General features: G+C 39.5%; 1 protein-coding gene across 1 annotated transcript; it reads left to right on the forward strand.

Moving 5' to 3' along the window:
- The first annotated feature begins 10,694 nt into the window (after nucleotides 1-10,694).
- On the forward strand, nucleotides 10,695-17,623 carry LOC141763970 (prostaglandin E2 receptor EP1 subtype-like). The gene is made up of 3 exons (XM_074628835.1): nucleotides 10,695-11,025; nucleotides 13,444-14,354; nucleotides 16,495-17,623. The coding sequence occupies exons 2-3, from the start codon at nucleotides 13,485-13,487 to the stop codon at nucleotides 16,759-16,761; spliced, it is 1,137 nt and encodes a 378-aa protein (XP_074484936.1). The 5' UTR covers nucleotides 10,695-11,025; nucleotides 13,444-13,484; the 3' UTR covers nucleotides 16,762-17,623.
- Nucleotides 17,624-19,236: the final 1,613 nt, after the last annotated feature.

Consider the following 19,236-nt stretch of genomic DNA (forward strand, 5'->3'; position numbering starts at 1 on the left):
TTACTGCATTAATATGTGAGTGGTATTATATCTCTATATATCTTCTCATCTAACTCTCAGCAAGAAAGTGAATAAGTGTATATCCAAAAATGTCCAACTATTCCTTTAACGTTTTAGGTAGGGCTGACAAAGTTAACACGATTGACACAAATTAGTTTTAACACCAATAATTTCTTTAACGCATTAACGCAACTTGTGTTTTTTAGGTTGTAGCGGGCTCAGTTTTAAAGCTAGAGTGAAGATACTGGTATCATATGAAACCTATAAACCTAAAGAATCCATTACAACACTAGCTTGTTGCAAAGGAGGCTAAATAACGCTCCAATCTTACGCTAAATTTTGGAGAGGAAAAACTATCAAGACCATTTTCAAAGGGGTCCCTTGACCTTTGACCTCAAGATATGTGAATGAAAATGGGTTCTATGGGTACCCATGAGTCTCCCCTTTACAGACATGCCCACTTTATGATAATCACATGCAGTTTGGGGCAAGTCATAGCCAAGTCAGCACACTGACACACTGACAGCTGTTGTTGTCTGTTGGGCTGCAGTTTGCCATGTTATGATTTGACTCACATGACCATCTTGATTATGAACTCCAGAAAAGGGCAGTGATTTCATCCATTTAATTAAACTCACATATTCACAGCATTCTCTTTGCACATAACAGCACTAAGTAATGTCATTGCAAATTGCGTTAAATGGAATTTAAATCTAAAATTTGATCAGAATTAACAGATTAACGCATTGTTTCTGGGGACATTTGAAGCACTTACTGGCGGCTGCAGATAGGAGGCTAATGTATGTGCCCGACTGAATGTGTGATGGAGTAATTGTTTGTGTATGTGATGGGGAGTTGATAGATGGTTGGGTTCTTGTATCACCTTCTACTATTAATAGCATCTCTGCTGACTTGATTAGCGGGCTGAGGTTCTTAAATCTTGCTCTGCTGCAGACCCACTTTAATTACCACTGCCCCTCTTTTATTCACACTGACAGGACTTCTCATTAATCACTACACAGAGGCGAGCCCTTCACTTTTATTACCGCAGACATCAGCAAAGCATGAAAGCGCACGTATGATGGTGGGCGCTATCAGGGATCAGATCGTTCACCTCGCTCCAGTATTCTGATTCAGTTTCTGATTATTTTGCTGCCAAATTGCATTGAAAATGTGGTCATTTTTACTCAGTGGCCGAATAAGTATTCAGATCTTTTACTTAAGTAAAAGTAGCAATACTCAGTTACAAGTAAAAATCCTGCATTAAAAATCTTGCTTACTGTAAGTAAAATTACAAAAGTACTAGCATTAAAATATACATAAAGTACAAGTACTCATTATGCGGACTGGCCCATTTCAGAATCATATATTGTGCTACTGGATTATAATTAGTAATGCATTAATATGTTCATCACTTTAATGTTGCAGCTGGTATATAACTACTTTATATACTGCTGGGTATCTTAATCTATAATAGCATATAATAAATTATGAGTTGATTTATATTTTATATTAAAAATCTGAATCTGCAAAGTAACTGATATCTAAAGCTGTCAAATAAATGGAGTAAAAAGTACAATATTTGCAGCCAAAATGTAGTGGATTAGAAGTATAAAGTAGCTTAAAATGGAAATACTCGAGTAAAGTACAAGTACCTCAAAATTGTACTTAAGTACAGTACTTGAGTTACATTCCACCATTATCTTTACTCTGATTTAAATGGGAATGTGGAAGTCACATTGATCGAGTAGCACAAAATAATAATGTCCTTCATTTTAGGATTTATGTTTTTCATTTCCATTCATGCAATTAAATTCTATGCCTAGACAAATAACCATCCAGTTTAAACCATACCCCAAGCCAAGCACATCAGCCAACTCAGCTGGATACAGCCAGAGTCCCCTTATGGATTTATTCAGATATTGACTAAACATGGGTTTAGCTTGGCCGAGGCAATGATCTGATGAAGACCATTAAACACTGATATGGAAAACTGTCATTGGCTTTCACTGTGAAAAAAAGATTCAGGAGGAAAAAGAAGCCACAGAAATGTTACGGTTTTACTATTTACAAAGACAACAGGAAGGATGTTTAGAGAATTCCATTTCTCAGAAATTGCTGTACTGGATGTATTTCCTGGCCACTGCAGACTTCCAAGCTGCCGAATTACGTCATATTGAAGGTTAACTGTAAAAGGAAATATATTAGCGTCTTTTACAAAAAGGTCACAGTGTTCTTCTTGTGATCTTGGAGAATATACTGCATGAACACTCACCAAAATTAGAATCCAGAGAGCTCAGACTGTTCTGTGCATAAAGTCTCACTAATCCTGTTTTTTTTTTTGTTTATTTCAAAATTGTGAAATGAAGCATATTATAATATTACATATCCATAAATCTAGTAGCACAAAGCTTTTTCTGATTTATTGCAAATGGAGCTGCCTGTTGTGGTAATTCGTGGTGTTTGAGGACATTTTAGAAGATGGTTCATGACAGGAAAAGTGAATGGAATTTTTTTTGCATGAGAAGATGTATGCCTGAAGCAAGCCAAGCAGTAGAGACAGTGCCTGTACTTGCATTGTCCTAAATCAGCGTGCTTGTGTGTGAATGGACAGCCACAGAAGCTGGCGTCACGATCACTGTGGTGTTTTTTTCTCCTTTTTACTTTATACATTTCATGACAACGCTTTGTTCTGTTGTCCTCTCTCTCCATCCCCTTACCAAAAAGAAGTTTATTCAAGTGTGCTATTAGTGCTTCTTTTAAACTTAAAAATAAGAGAGCATATACTTTCAGTTTACTTTTTATGTACTTATCAGAGATGTACTTAACAAAGTATACTTAAGTATACTTGGCTCATACTGACAAGTATACAGAAAAGTCTAACTTGGCTTATAATCTTTTGATCAAGATATACTTTAGAAAGTATAATTAAGTATTCTTGCCTTATATGTCTACAGAAAGGTATAGGCGTACTTGGCTTGTTGTTGTGCTTACTGTTTGATGGAGTAGCCCATTAAAGTGTGTGAGAGTTTGTAAAAGAATGTTTTGATATGAATTTACTTTGATTCATCAAGAAAAAAAGTTTTGGATTATCCGTTCACCATGAGAGGACAACATATATATATATATTTTTAATCTCATAAACCCCTGGAGGCAGATAATGCTGATGCCTTGTGTCTTTGGCTGAGACATACACCACACACACTTATTATTTCACTGAGCACAATAGTGTCAGCTCCTTGTCCAGCTACTGTCAGTGGTTTGAAAAGGACCTGCAGTAGACCCAACATGGTGATAGATTTATAACAGAGGGAGAAAGTTGTCCTTGAGAACAAACGTCATTTAGTAAGAAAGTTCCTTTGACCTCATTTGAAAGCTGAGAACTGATAACGGAAGAAAAATGACTCTGGCTTGTTGTGAGGAATTTGCCCAGCGTTTGTGAATATTGAGTCATGTGAACTTTATAACCGTTCTCCATTTACCGACTGTAACCATATCTGATCACGCCGAAGCAAACAGATAGATGACAATAACCTAAGAATGATGAATTACAATTCTATCTTGTGCTATTATGTTACTGGCAGTGATCAATAGAAACAGATATCACAAAGTGTTAGCCTCTTGTTCATTGCTACAGTGAAACATAATGCATAAAAGAAGAAGAAAAAAGCTTGTGGTCAGTCTATTGGACAGTAAACAAGTCTACAGCCACACCGGGTAGGCTACTGAGGCACAGTGGTGCTTTGAGCTAAATAGGTACAGCTGAGGCTGGCAGGAATGTGATTAGTTTTGCTGGTATTTGGTCATAAACCAAAGTATTTGACAAACTGAAATGTTGACCTGATGGTGGCGCTAGAGGAAAAGTCAGTGGACAACCAATATCAGTAGAAGTCATCCTGAGGGGAACATGAATGTGTGTAGCCCAAGCCACCAGCAAGAACGCCGGGCTTTGAAGCAAATTTTCGTAGTGGCCAAACCATGGAAACATTGGGAAAGAGATGTCTGTAACTCGGCGTATAATTATTTTTTAGGTAAATCAAGTTCCCAGTATGAACACTTGAATAGCAATTATTTAAATCATTAGGTCCTAAAAGTTGTAAAATGCACTAATAGCTGAATCCAGAGTTATTTTCCTTCCTCCGTTCATGTGAATGAGCCCCAGAGGCTGGAGCGAGGGCTGAGAGGCGGAGTTAAAGGAAACACTACTGCGCCTGCTCTATGGGCCCAATGGATGCGGAAGATCGTTGGAAGATCCGGATACTTTATTACTCGGCAGTCGAGCCATTTTGCCTTCATGCGTCACTGAGCAACTCTCATAGGAATGAACGGACGCTGTATCCAGTTCAGTATCCATGATGTAGCCTAATAAATGCTATAGCAATCTGTACAATAGTGGTCGAGACATTTCATGCAAAACCAAAAATGTCTACCTCACGGTGGCGCTGGAGGAAAAGTCAGGGCACCACCAAAGTTAGGACGTATGCTAGTTTGTATGATGTGTCGTCCGACCACGTTGGATGCATGGATGTATAAACAACCAGTGTGTTGCAGTGTTGGAGGCGGGCTCCCATTCATTCCTATGAAAGTTACTCAGTGGCACATGAAGCCAAAAAAGCTTGACTCCTGAATGATGAATTGGCTGGATCTTTCAACGATCTTCCACATCCATTGGACCCATAGAGCAGGCGCACTAGCGCTTCCTTTAACCCCGCCTTCCAGCCCTGGTCTGAGTCTCATTCACATGAACCAAGGAAGGGAAATAACTCTGGATTCGGCTATTAGTGAATTGTATAACTTTTAGGATGGGAAAAAAAGTATTTTTGGGCCCACTGGTATCACGTGACAGACACGGAAATTGTAATTCCACTCTTTGGCCAATGCGAAAATTTGCTTCAAAGCCAGGCGCTCTTCTTGGGGGCTTGGTTGGAAGACAATAGGCCCTTTTCCCAGCAGCCATTTTGATATGTCAAAGCAGGGTAAACACAGGTGTGATAACATTAATTATCCTTAATTGTCCTTTCTGGACAACCAACCTTGTCTTCAGTCTTGTTTGCTTGTTGAAATCTGCACTGCATCACTGGATGAATGTTATCTTACTATTGTTTCCAAAGAACACGGATTAACGTGAGTATTTCTTCATGTTTTCCCCGCTGGAAACTGCGATGAACCTTGAGTTTTGCCAAGCCCAGAATGGATGACAACTGTGAGTATTTGCAAATTTCACCATCATGTGACTTTGCTATTTCTCTCTCAGCACAGTGAGCTCTTCCTCCCATCTTTGCAGAGTTTGAGACACACAGTAGTCAAAACAGTAACCAAATATTAGAGATGACCTTTGAGTTCAAGCCAGACAGTTAGACAACAGTTTTTAAACAATTTGCACTACGAGGAGTGTGTGTTTCATCAGAGAAAAGTAGTTGAACTTGTTTCTGTCTTTGACAGCATGTTTGTCTCCTCTTCTCTTGGCTGACTATTCTCATGCAAACATTCCACTGTTTCGTTTCTGGACAGTAGTTTCTGAGGCGCCCTGACAGATAGCGTGTGGCTTTCCACTCATAATAGCCAGCATCTCGTTAAAATGTCAGCGAGGAATGCACAACCGCACGACCACCGTACATTTACATGATGTCCTTGCTTGATTAAAACTAACACCTTGCAATTGTGAAAATTACTGTCATGGGCCTAAATGTGCTTGAAAAGAATATGTCAAATATAAGAGAGCAAACCAAACTCCTGTCAGCTTTAAAGCGACTCAAATGATAAGAAATCTCTCTGATTGGGCGCCTGGGTTAGCTCAGTTGGTAGAGCGGGCGTCCATGTATTAAGGCTTGGTCCTGACCGCGGCGGCCCGGGTTCGAATCCGGCCTGTGGCCCTTTCCGCATCCACTCTCTCTCTCCCCCCTTTCAAGACTCTATCCACTGTCCTGTCATAAAAATGGAAAATGCCCCCAAAAAAATAACTTTAAAAAAAAAAAAAAAAGAAATCTCTCTGACATACAGGCATGTGCTCTGCAGAAAGTTTTGGCAGAATGGGCGGTGAGAGGAACTGTTCAACAGTTGTTGTGGTTGTTGTGGTGAGGGAGTGTTGAGTCCAGAAGCCAAGACGAAATACTTGTGTGCACATGCAACAAGAAAAGCTTTTTCCTCAATGTTACATTTCAAACTTCAAGAAGAGATGGAGATCTTACTGTAAACATTTCTAATCCTAAGAGCTCAGAGACAATCTCTGAGTGCCTAAAAGATCCCCAGGTATGCAGTCTGGGTTTTTTTTTACTTTGTGGTCAGTGGAAGAGGAAAGGGTGTAGAAAGAGCCTCAAACCCATAAACCCCAGACTTAGTATTGGAAGAGCCAATGGGCTGCAGAGGCCAAATGGCACCATTTGTAAGAGCAATTGATGAGGAAAATGGGAGCAACGGGGTCTCCTTTCACAGCCGGAGGAAAAACACACATGGCGGCCAAACGCTTGATTGTTGCACTTAGAGTCTAAACGGGCACCAGGAAAGGAAGACAATCAGACGTAAATAATTGACTCTTTAGTCCATGAGCAGCACACACTGAAACATGTCTGTTCTGTCGTGCTGATAAGACATATGACGTTAATATAAGAGAAAGCAATCTCGTTCAGCATTGACGTCCCAATATGTCTATTCTATCTTAATTCCTTCAGTGGGCTTTGAAATCAACAGTGATCTGGTCAGCACTGAATCTGTCAACTGCTTCTGTTTTTGACTATTGTGTCTTTTTACTGTGATATGTCTGTAGAAAAATACAAGCAAAGTTAATTTGTAAACAGTTTTCTTTTAATATTTTTTTGTAGCCATGCTAAAATATCTCAACAACTACTAGATGGATTGCCTACAGACATTCATGGTTCAACTCCCAACTCGTCACATACCGCTGCTTTGTCATGCCCCTTGGCGTCACTTTATTGAGGATGAATCCAACTGACTTTGGTGATCCCATGATGTTTCCCCCTAGTGCAGGGGTGTCCAAACTACGGCCGCAGGCCAACTGCGGCCCGTGGTCCATTTTTAGTTGGCCCGCAGCAAATTCTAAAAATATAATGGAATATGACCCACACATGGAACTAGCAGTTGGGAAAACTGTCAACATAATTCGAGCACGAGGGCTCCACTACAGAGAATTTCAAGCTTTCCTATCTGATGGTGATGCTGAATACGGGGACCTACTCTATCATTCTGATGTGCGCTGGCTCAGTCGCGGCTCCGTGCTGGAGCGGTTTTATTTCCTGAGATCAGAAATTGACCAGTTTTTGAAAGAGAAGGACCGACCTCTTCATGAACTGAGTGACCCTCTATGGTTGGCAGACCTGGCATTTCTAGTTGATCTTACTGGTCATCTCAACACACTGAACAAGAGCCTGCAAGGCAAAGACCAGCTTGTACCACAACTTTACACACACATGAAAGCATTCCGTGCAAAGCTTCGTCTCTTTGAGACACAACTACGCAACTTCAATGTTGCGCACTTCCTCACACTGTCGGAAGTCAAAGTTGCTTTTTCAGAGGTTAACCTTTCTGCTAAAAAAGGGGAAATATGTGTCTGTCATCATATCTCTCATGACAGAATTCAGTCAGCGCTTCCAAGATTTTTCTGTCATTGAGAAAGAAATCAAGCTGTTCTCCACTCCCTTCCTGATGGATGCAGAAGAAGTGGAAGAGAGTCTGCAATTAGAACTTATCAAAATGCAGTGTGATGATTCTCTGAAGAATCAGCATCAGCTTCTCCCCCTATACCCGACTTCTACTGGAGCTTGGAAAAGGCCAAGTTTCATATGACGCTACGCCACGCAAAACGAATGATGAGTCTGTTCGGCTCAACATACATATGTGAGCAAACATTTTCTCTGTTAACTCTGAACAAAATGAGACTGAGAACCAAAATGACTGACAGCCATCTCTGTGATGTCCTTTGCATCTCAACCACCAAACTTACTCCTGACCTGCCAGCCATCATTCAGTCCAAAGCGCAGCATCACTGCTCCCACTAAGTGCAGCGCTGTTCCCATTATAGGTGAGTTAAAATATATTACACAGTATTCATGTGTTCACAAGCCCAATTACTTAATAAATTCAGTCAATTAAAGTTGATTACATTTTATAACAAACGATAGTATAACGTACGTGCATAACTAGCTTAAATATACCCATCCCCTTGTCCCCTTATTGTCCCCCTGTATACAGGGCTGTGAAGGGGGATCACCATCCTGACTAAGAAGCAATCTCAGGCTGCTGTTTGGAGAATGAGCTGCCAACCCTTTTTGTAACAAAATAAATGAAAACCCATTAATGGAAAGTTGTGATTTAGGATGTTTTTTTTCTTTAAGCATATTCAAATATCAAGCATAACTTACCTCATTTTGTTAAATTTAATACACTAGAGGTGACGCGATATACCTCACCTCTAGTGAGTGGCCCAGCCTTTTGTATATTTTTCTGTATGTGTCCCTCAGTGAAAAAAGTTTGGACATCCCTGCTCTAGTGCCACAATGAGGTTGACTTCTTTGAGTGAAATGTTTCGACAGCTATTACATAGCCCAGAATGGTTAAACCAAACACTGGCTCTAGACAGTGGGCTACCTCTGGGTCTGTGAAGTGAAGCCAATGCAGAAGTGCCTTAAACTTGCATTCTTTCTAACAGTCAGCAGGGGGCGACTCCTCTGGTTGCAAAAAGAAGTCTGATTGTACAGAAGTCTATGAGAAAATTACCCTACTTCTCACTTGATTTATTACCTCAGTAAACATTGTAAACATGAGTTTATGATCTCAAGTTTCAAGTCTTCTTCAATACAGTATGATGTTCATTTAGTAAATTATGGTCCAATTTAGAGTCAAATAGACCATAAGTACATGGCTACTTTGTGATTGACAGGTTGCTACCACGGCGTTGTCCGGTCTGGGTGTTGTCTTTGTTTTCGTCTTAGAACTTTAACCCTTTCACAGTGTGACTTCAGTTCATGAAAGTTAATTATAACCTTTTTGGTCGCCTAAAAATGTCTTATGCCAAAATGCTGAAGTCAAGACTTCAAAACGGCAGTCCACAAACCAATGGGTGATGTCATGGTGACTACGTCCATAGCTTATATACAGTCTATGACTCTAGATAGGGTCATTCGCGTTTTCACGTTTTCGCGTCGGCCACCGTAGTTCTCCTACACGCTGGACACACGGGAGATTTTTCAGGTGGTTGCAATCTACAACCTCACCGCTAGATGCGGCCAAAGCCTACACACTGCACCTTTAATATCACAATACATCTGAAAAAGATATCTGTCAGTTCACAGACTTATTACACCCAGTAGAACCTGTCCTGCAGGTGCCTCTCTTTCCAAAAACAAAACAATTTACCAATTTATATGTCCGTGCCGACCTCCGCCCTCTTTCCTGTGAACCAGCAGCCAGTTTGAGATGTTGCTTTTACCCTGTTTCCAAACCTCAACTTGTGCAAGAATGTGTCCAACTGGCTGCCAGGTCCATGTAAAATGAAAACAAACATGACCACCTGTCCCCAGTATGCAGCGAGAGGACCAAAATCAGAAATACATTATGCATCCTCATGTTTTCCCCTCTCCAAGTGTCTATCAAACAGATGAAAATGTGCCATGTTTTCTTTAATGCAGCTGCAAAAACCCTCAGGAGTAACATCCCAGTCCTTGAGGAACATCTGGAGCTTTCATGAGGGTGTATATGACTTTTCCATACTTTTCCTATCAGTTTCCATAATATCTATTTCCATTCAGGAAATATTCTTATTAATTTCTTGTTTATACCATTCTGGCATTTATATTTAACACACTTAATAGACCCCACTTCTCAACATTTTGCATTTACTTCACAGCATTTTGTATTTACTTATTTGCACAATGGTTATTTGTTATATTGCACGTCTTAATGCAAATATTTGTACATATTTCATATCTTTTAATTTTTAATATTAGCGCTTACTTATATTTCTTAAATATATTGTGTTTATAATATAGCATTATGTACATAATTCATTTCTATTTTCTTACATTTCTTTATGTTTATACAAGCGCAGCTGTTCAATAAAGTATTTCTGATGCTGAATGTGATTCTGATTAGGTATTTGGATCAAAAATACAAAAACAAAATACCTCATAATTAAACCACTTTTTATAGTTTTACTTAACTGTTAATAATAGCTCCTCCTTTGCACGGAGGTCATTTATTCAGAGAAGTGAAATAGAAAACCCCTCTACCAGCAGACAGATAAGAAGTCCATCATGTACTGGATCTCTCTGGATAACTGAGACCTCAAAGGCTATTTTGAGCACAGAATTGTGCATCAAACAGCAAAAAAAAATGAACAGTAAGTAGCCTATGAAATTTAATCTATTCACATCGATACAGGCTCCAGAAAACAAAAAGATTAACAACATGTCTTCAGCACTACAACATGTCACAAGGGAAATCCAATCCTAACCTTGTGTGAACTCTTTTGGTGACGTTTAAAAGGTGACACAGTCATTAGCTGTATGTGGTACCTAAAGACAGAACAGACCAATACAAGATGAGATGATTCCTTAGAAATGCAGGTGACACACACACAAGGTGCGTAAGTGCGCGTATTGTTAATGTTTAAGACAGATTGAAGCGACACAGCGTGCAGCAGAGACGTGAACTTGACTGAGGAGGCGTTCAGCAGCAGAGACGCCCACACAGGCTGCAGGAGCAGACACCAGCTATAAAACAGCGTCTGTCTGTGGGGGATCCTTTACAACCTTCAAGCCACCATGAAACAACCAGACGGACTCACACATGGGGAATAACACTCCGCAGAGGACATCCATGCATTGGACTTTATCAGAGGGAAACAGGATTTCTGATCATAAAGAAAATAATTTTTTTTCATCAGTTTGTGGACTTTGCTGAAATTGTTTCATAGACTCTCTGTGGAGAATATCTCTGGATATCTGTTTGACAAGGAGAGCTGTCTCCTGGTTGCTCAGCTGGACTGAGAAGGATATCTGAACTAACCTACTGGTGAGCCATTTATTTCTTTTAAAGCTAATAATAATAATAATCAATAATAATAATAATAATAATAATAAAGAATAAGAATAATAAAGAATAAAGTTTACTTCTTTTCCTAAGACAACATTTGCCTAAATTCGAGATTGGATGGATTGCATCTTTGTTAAAAAAAACAACTGACAATTATATATGTAATTTTATATATATATATATATATATATATATATATAATAACGATTGTTTTATTACGGTAATCATAATTTTCTCGCTCATACACACTGCAAACGTGCAAATCCGCCATATAATGGCATTTCTTTCACAACTAACAAACTGCTCAGTGAGAAATTCTTAAGAGTCAATTTACATTTACATATACATTTTTATTTTTCTTAATGAGGATAAATAAACGACCTTGTTGTGATATCTACATATAACAGGATCTGTATCAGCTATTAGGGTATCTTTAAAAAAACAACAAAAAACGTATTTTTATTCTCAGTGAAATCTCATCACAGTTTTGCATAAATACATGACATAAGTAAAACATAAACAGATAATAAATGTAAAAGAATTCATAAAATAAATAATTAAATAATTATAAAACAACAACAAAACAAAAAGATAGTAACCAATTGGATTCATAACAAATATAATAACTAAACATACACATATCTCTAGCTATTTGATTTACATCAAAGCGGACTCCATATGGTAAGATAAAATAGAACTTTATTTATCCTGAGGGAAACTGATGAAATAATCGGATCTATAATCCCAGTAATTGTCTTGTAAGGTCAGGTGTACAACATTGCTCAGCCTTAGTGTGTTTATTAGGGCTGTCAATCTATTAAAATATTTAAAGGCGAAAAATCACATGATTGTCCATAGTAAATCACGATTAATCACAAATTAATCACACATTATTTTATCTGTTCAAATTGTACCTTAAAGGGAGATTTATCAAGTATTTAATACTCTTATCAACACGGGAGTGGGCAAATATGCTTGCTTTATGCAAATGTATGTATATATTTATTATTGGATATCAATTAACAACACAAATCAATGACAAATATTGATTTTTTTAGCATAAAAAATATGCTCATATCATAACATGGCAAACTCAAGTCCAACAGGCAACAACAGCTGTCAGTGTGTCAGTGTGCTGACTTGACTATGACTTGCCCCAAACTGCATGTGATTATCATAAAGTGGGCATGTCTGTAAAGGGGAGACTCATGGGTACCCATAGAACCCATTTTCATTCACATGTCGGGAGGTCAGAGGTCAAGGGACCCCTTTGAAAATGGCCATGCCAGTTTTTCCTCACCAAAATTTAGTGTAGATTTGGAACTTTATTTAGCCTCCTTCGTGACAAGATAGTATGACATGGTTAGTACCACTACAACCTAAAAATTGCAAGTTGCGTTAATACGTTAAAGAAATTTGCGCCGTTAAAATGAATTTGCGTTAACGCGTTATTGTCACGTTAAATTCGACAGCCCTAATTTTAATATATTACATTTTGTTGCTGGGAGGCTATGTGTTTGACCTCCAGCCAAACTAAACCTAACCTAAGTGAAGAGTCCTGTCTCCTTCATGTTGTACTTTGTTCTGACACTTGAGGCTGGACACCATTTATATGGTGAACAGCTGTCAAGTCAGGTTCAAATGGGATTTTAGGAGAAAAATTCAGTCATCTGTGAACAATTTGTAGAAGGGTGTGTTTAACTCTTTTTAGTTATTAGAAGTCCCCAAATCTTAATCTTAAAATGCTTAAAATGTGTCTCTTGTGGAGGGAGTGAACACCATTCTTTCAAAATAAATTACCTCATTCCCCACATGACGCTCTAAAATCTCCCATAGATGTTCATCTAGGTTGAGATGTGGTGACTGTGGCCATAGCATATGAAACCATTCAGTGAGGTCTTGTACCCTGGAAGGAAACAATTGCATTCATTATGATACTTCACTCATTTATTCAGGTTTTTCCTTTAATTTTCACCTCTATGTATGTGTGGCTTTTACTGTTTTTTAATTATTCTTTTCATTAAAGGAACAGTGTGTAGCATTTAGTGGGATCTATTAGCAGAAATGTTTATTATAGTATATAATCACCTGAAAATATCAATCTTGTTGTGTTTTCGTTATCTTAGAATGAGCCATTTAAATCTACATAGGGAGCTGGTCCTCTTCACAGAGACACACCAAACATTGGCTCCAGTAAGGACCATTCACGTTTTTGCATTGGCCACCGTAGTCCTTCTGCATGCTTGGAACACGGGAGACATTTCAGTCGGTTGCAATCTGCAACCTCACACTAGATGCTGCCAGATTCTACACACTGCACCTTGAAATCGTTAAATCAACAGTATTTTGTTGATCTACAATGCGCTCGATACAAATTTGATCTTCTTTCTCTTGCAGCCTCCCTTAACTATGGATCCCCGGACCATCAGAGTTCAGTGATGTTAGCTTTGAGCCACTACAACTCCTCAGCCTCCCTGCTCCTCCCTCGTTTTTCGAATGACAGTGGAGAGAAGGTGGAGGCCAGGGTGGCTGTTGGAGGGCTGTTGCAGCAGGGAAACCTCACCCTGGTGCACCCCACCACCAGTGGCGTCGTTGGCGTCGTATTGTGCATGACTCTGGGCATTGTCTCCAACATTGTGGCGCTCTGCATCCTTGCCAATGCCTACTCAATCCAGCGCCGGCGCACCAAAGCCACGTTCCTTCTGTTTGCCAGTTCACTGGTGGTCACGGACTTCATCGGCCACGTAATCCCTGGTGCCCTGGTCCTCCGACTTTACCTTTCCGGAGGTGTGCCCCCCGAGGACTTCTACTCCTCTGATGGGATGTGTCAGTTCCTGGGTGGCAGCATGGTGTTCTTTGGCCTGTGCCCTCTCTTCATGGGCTGCGCCATGGCTGCAGAGCGCTGCCTGGGTGTCACTAAGCCGCTGCTGCACTCGTCCTTGGTCACCAAAACCTGCACAAAGATATGCCTGGCGGTCATCTGGCTGTCAGCTCTGTTCGTGGCCATACTGCCGTGTTTCAGGCTGGGCTCTTACGCCTACCAGGACCCAGGGACCTGGTGTTTCATTAAAGTGCTCAATGACACTCAGGCAGTGGATGTGGCGTTTGTGGTGCTGTTCTCTGGACTAGGTCTGACCTCGCTGGCTGCTGCGATGGTGTGTAACACCATCAGTGGGGTGACGCTGGTGCTCGCTCGGCTCAGGAGGCAGCCCGGCTCCCATCACTCAGCCAAGTCCCATGACATAGAGATGGTGGTGCAGCTGGTTGGAGTCATGGTCACCTCATTTGTCTGCTGGAGCCCTCTACTGGTGAGTATTAGCAAGTACAATGAGAGGGAAGCACTCAGTCATGTTAAAAGTACTATAAAAAGTATACTATTAGTGTATGCCAGATATACTATAAGCCTGTTATCGGTACAGGCCAATATCATCTTAAGAAAGCGACTACAGCTTAATATAACACCAATATTTCACTCACACAGGTGTTTTTACTTATGTTGCCTATAAAAGCTTGCCTCAGGACTGTGTTTGATTGACAGCTCCTTCACTGTCTTGTCAGTTTTGTTGCACCTGTTAGGGCGGGACTATTTACACCTTTTGTGTAAACAGCATTTAATTCCCAACATAGCTCCACCCAACTTCAACCTAACCAGAGTTCTTATCAACCAGGGTTATTGAAAACACCTGTGTGGATGTGCGTTCCAATACCTACTACCATACTATTTAGTATGCCAGAAAAAGATTTAGTATGTCCCAATACATAGCCAGCATGCTTTGCTGGCTATTCCGACCCACAATCCTCTGCACAGCATATACAATATATGAGCAAGAAGGTCAAAGGTCAAGGCGCAATGTTATAAGGAGGTAGTATGTCCCAATTGTATGCATACTGCATGCAACAGTATGTACTTTGTAAGGGCAGCTGCAGTATTATGGATGTTTTTATTGGACTTGTAATCCACAGAAGACAATCCATAAATGTGTAACATGATCCACAAATATGTATTTTTATATTTGTGTTGTGTAAAGTCAAATCCAAAAATGGGCCATTTTCAAATATGCATAATTTACTCTGTAAGCACGTATTTTAATTCCACATATGGGTTATAGGTTTACATATAAAGTGATATATATGCATTTGTGGATCCATTTGTACACGCGAAATGACTTTTGTACATTTGTGGATCGCGTCCTGACAGTTTGTGGGTCATGTGACATTTGTGAGTTCCCTCCTGTTTGTTTACGTAATTTTGTCCAATTCATACAGTAGCAGATCTGTAGAACAGATCCACAAGTATGAGGTCCATTTACTAGCTACACCAGAAGGTGGCGACATTCCCTCACATGAGCTGACGGAACTACAGTCTACAGCTGCTGGCTGAAACAAGTGTCTACAACTTATGTACTAAAAGTAAAAAGAAAAATGTGATTTGGAACGTAGCCTATATATTTGTACTGCCCACATTTGTGGAAAGGATTATCTCACAGTCAGGATTATGTCACTTAATACGAGTGTAAAATTACCAGCAGGTTAAAAATATTGTTGTTTTATTACAAGAAACATAAGACTGTGTGGTTTGTAGTCGATGGATCTAGTAGTATGTAAAGCAATCTCTGCATTAGCACACTGGTAAAGACCAGAGAGACATTCAGCGTCTTTATTTTCCCTCTCAAGGATTTTCCCTCCCAACTTAACTTTGTTGTATAATAGACCTGAAAAAGGAAATAGACCTGAAAAATACATTTAAAAATCAGTTGTAATAAATGGCAATTCAATATGAAAAGAGTAATAATGATAAATTCGACAAAATAATACATCCAGTGTACGATCAACAGGAAGAGAGTGTCTGCTAACAAACACTGAAGCAGGTTCTGCTGTATGCTCCTTCAAATAGGGCAGATCAATATTACCAACAGTAGTAAAACAACCACAAAGTCTTCTTCTGAGTATCAGCTCTAGTGTTTGTGCATGTAAAAGGTCTGCAAAGTTACAAAGCCCAAAGTCCACGCCAAAGGCAGTTACTCTCCCCCACAGAAACACTGCTCCTGAAGTGCCTGAAACACCCCGCCCCGCCTTTTCTACCGTAACGTGGTGATGTCACCAAGTAAACATAATTCCTGCGTAGCGGCTACTTTGGCAAACAAAACACCAAACGCCCTCAAAACAAAGCCAGTTACAGTGCAGCTGGAGTGGAGTCTGAAGTGTTTGGTTCGGTTGGCCAATCACAACAGTGGGCCAGCTGACCAATCAGAGCAGAGAATACCACAAAAGAATAAAGAATACCAAAATGAGTGCTCATCCAGAACATCTGTTTGTTGTGTCTTACAAAATAAACCAGATCACTTTAGGAACTACTTTTTTTTTTAATTAATTTTAGCTTTTCTATCAATGCAGTGTTTTTGCTCATTCATTATGAAATAATTGCAAGCACCTGTTTCATACCTGCAGATATTTGGCCTGATGTCGGTGATCCACTCCTACACAGGATCTATTGGAGAGGACTTGTCCGGCTACAAAACCCTGATGGTGTTGGGCGTGAGGCTGGCCACGTGGAACCAGATTCTCGACCCCTGGGTCTACATCCTGCTGCGCCGCACTGTTCTCCGCAAAATCTACCTCATCGCTAAGTGCCAGGCGGGGCTGAGGGGCAACATGTTAGGCCGCTGGGAGCCCACCTCTTTTCCCAGCTCAGAGAAGAATGTCAATAAGCTCTGAGCTGAGAGAAAGACTGATGAAGTACATTGTGGATGTACTTTGCCACCAGGTCATTGAACATACAAGGAACTCTGCGAATAAAGACGTTTAGAAGGAGAGACCCACATAGGAGCATGTGGAAGGAGCTAACTTTGTGGCTGTGATGGTGGTTAGTCATGCAGTTTGACATTTCTCGGCTGGTCCACTTTAGAAATGCTTAATGGACAAAATATCTCTTTCATACTCTATCAAAGTTCACCGGTGTGTTCATTGTCTGACCTTACAAACAGAAGCTAGCTAATGCTATGAATTTGCACATAAACCTTGTACTGTTTACTTATAATAAGTGAACATTCCTTATTTTGTATGCATTTGGCAACTCATAGTAACAATGGGCAGAGATGTAGGCCACAGTATATAAACGCAGTACTAACCACACTCTGTCCTGAGAGACTCTAAGGTTTGCAGGAGTGGTACTTATAGAAGGACGGAGTATTATTTGGTTTTATTTCTCAACTTCATTTTTACCATCATTGGAAGTAATTGCTCAGTGACTTGCTCTAACATTAGATACATGTGGAATAATGGAGCTGTATCGCTGTAACCACCAGAGGGAGCTCCAGAGTAAAACCAGAAGTATTTACTTTGTAACCATAATGTTCATTATTCTGCTGAATGTATTTCATGAAAGAATGTTAATATTCAAATACTGTGGAGTTTATGTGTGTGTAAATATGCTTTCCGTATGTTTATTCAGTGCTTTATGTGAAATAATGTAAGATTTTATAAGGTAATACTTGAATTGTACCCTCAATTTACTGAGGATGTGTAAAGATCTTTAAAATGAAATAAAACAATGCAATGTGAACTTACTCAGATTTTTTTCTTTTTTAATAGTCTTGTCCTTGATTTTCCTAACAATTAGGCCTGTACTGATCCAATACCAGTGTTTAATTAATAAGCTGTATGCCTCACTGTGTAGAAGTGACATAAAGGCTTGACTTAAACATTGCTTTCTTAACTTTGTAAAAACAAAATATAACAAATAAATACATAAATAGAAATTTAGTGAATTGTTATTTTTTATTAAAATAATAAATTGTACACCAACAACTTGGCAAAAAAAATCTTCAAAAGTAACAGGAATTACAGTTCAAGTGTAAACCTTTTTAATGCAGCAACAAAGTGGGTAAAACTTAAACAGGAATTAAAATTTCAGTATATAATGTATATAGTATATAATGAATTGAATAGATCGACCCCATTGTCACAGGTATCCAATCCAGTTATTTGAGACAGTATCGGCCCGATATCCGATCTGGTATCGGTGCATCCCTAGTTTGGACAGGGAGACAGTTGAGACAGTGTCTTTTTAGAAAATGTAGACAGCAACTATCATCCACAACCTCTTCACTTTCAACCTCAGAGTAGAGACCTTCTGACTATTCCTCATTTTTTGTACACAGTACAGAAAACATATTGTTGAAAGCTTATTTTCTGGCCTATCAGGTGACGCTAGTGTTAGCTGTCTGAAGTTTAATTGGTAGCTAGCACAAGAGTCCAAAGTCTGTCTCCTCTCCCTGAGGACGGTTGGGACAGTATGGTTTATAGTTGTTATACTTGTTACAAATCAACAAAAAGCAGACGAAAACAAGACAAAGGCTTTTCCTAATTGAATCAGACCCACTGTGAAGTCACTGAGTGAATGTTTACTCACGTGGCAGCCGGGCAGAAACCCTGCTTTGCCAAATTCTATATCTCAGTAATTTACGCAAATATATTAATTTTACAAACGTTTTCTTTTTCGCAAAGAAATTTGTGAACAAGTGACATTGTAAATATAATGTGTTCAAATATATTTTTTTATCCCAGAACAAGGTGTGCCAACTGTCCCGGGGAGGCAGAATTTGGGGAAAATGCACTCCTTGTATAATTAACAAAATTGTGCCTTTCACGTTTGGGTTTGTCTCCAAAAATCTTGATAAATTGTTAGCAGACACCTGTATCTGTTCAGGGATCAAATCATTTTCATTACTGTTCAAGTAGTCTGTGAGTAACGGAAGGTAATTTGGTGTCCCAACCGACCCCGCTCTCCCCTATATATTATTATGTAATTATAGCTAAGCAGTGCTTTAAGTGTGAATTGACCTCCTATAAGCACAGGCAGTATTCATTTGATCAGTTTCAGAGTCAAATTAAAACAAAGTGTGTATTGCTGAACTTCAGTATTCTCTCTGCTTTCCTGACTATTAATGATAAATGAATCTGTACTTGGGTTGTGAGTATGAAAGAATTCACTGTGAGGACGGTGTGACCTGCAGCATTTATTTCCAGCTGATTCATTCTGGACTTCACTTTAGATGACAGTGATGACTAATCAAAAAAAATTATCTGCAAAGGTCATGTGGATAATAACATAATGAATCAAGAAGATTCATTTGCCATTTCCAGTGAGCCATTTCCTCACTATAGGGCCAGTGTCTAGGTAGGCAGTAT

Source organism: Sebastes fasciatus, chromosome 3, assembly GCF_043250625.1.
Source record: "Sebastes fasciatus isolate fSebFas1 chromosome 3, fSebFas1.pri, whole genome shotgun sequence".
Lineage (NCBI taxonomy): Eukaryota > Metazoa > Chordata > Actinopteri > Perciformes > Sebastidae > Sebastes > Sebastes fasciatus.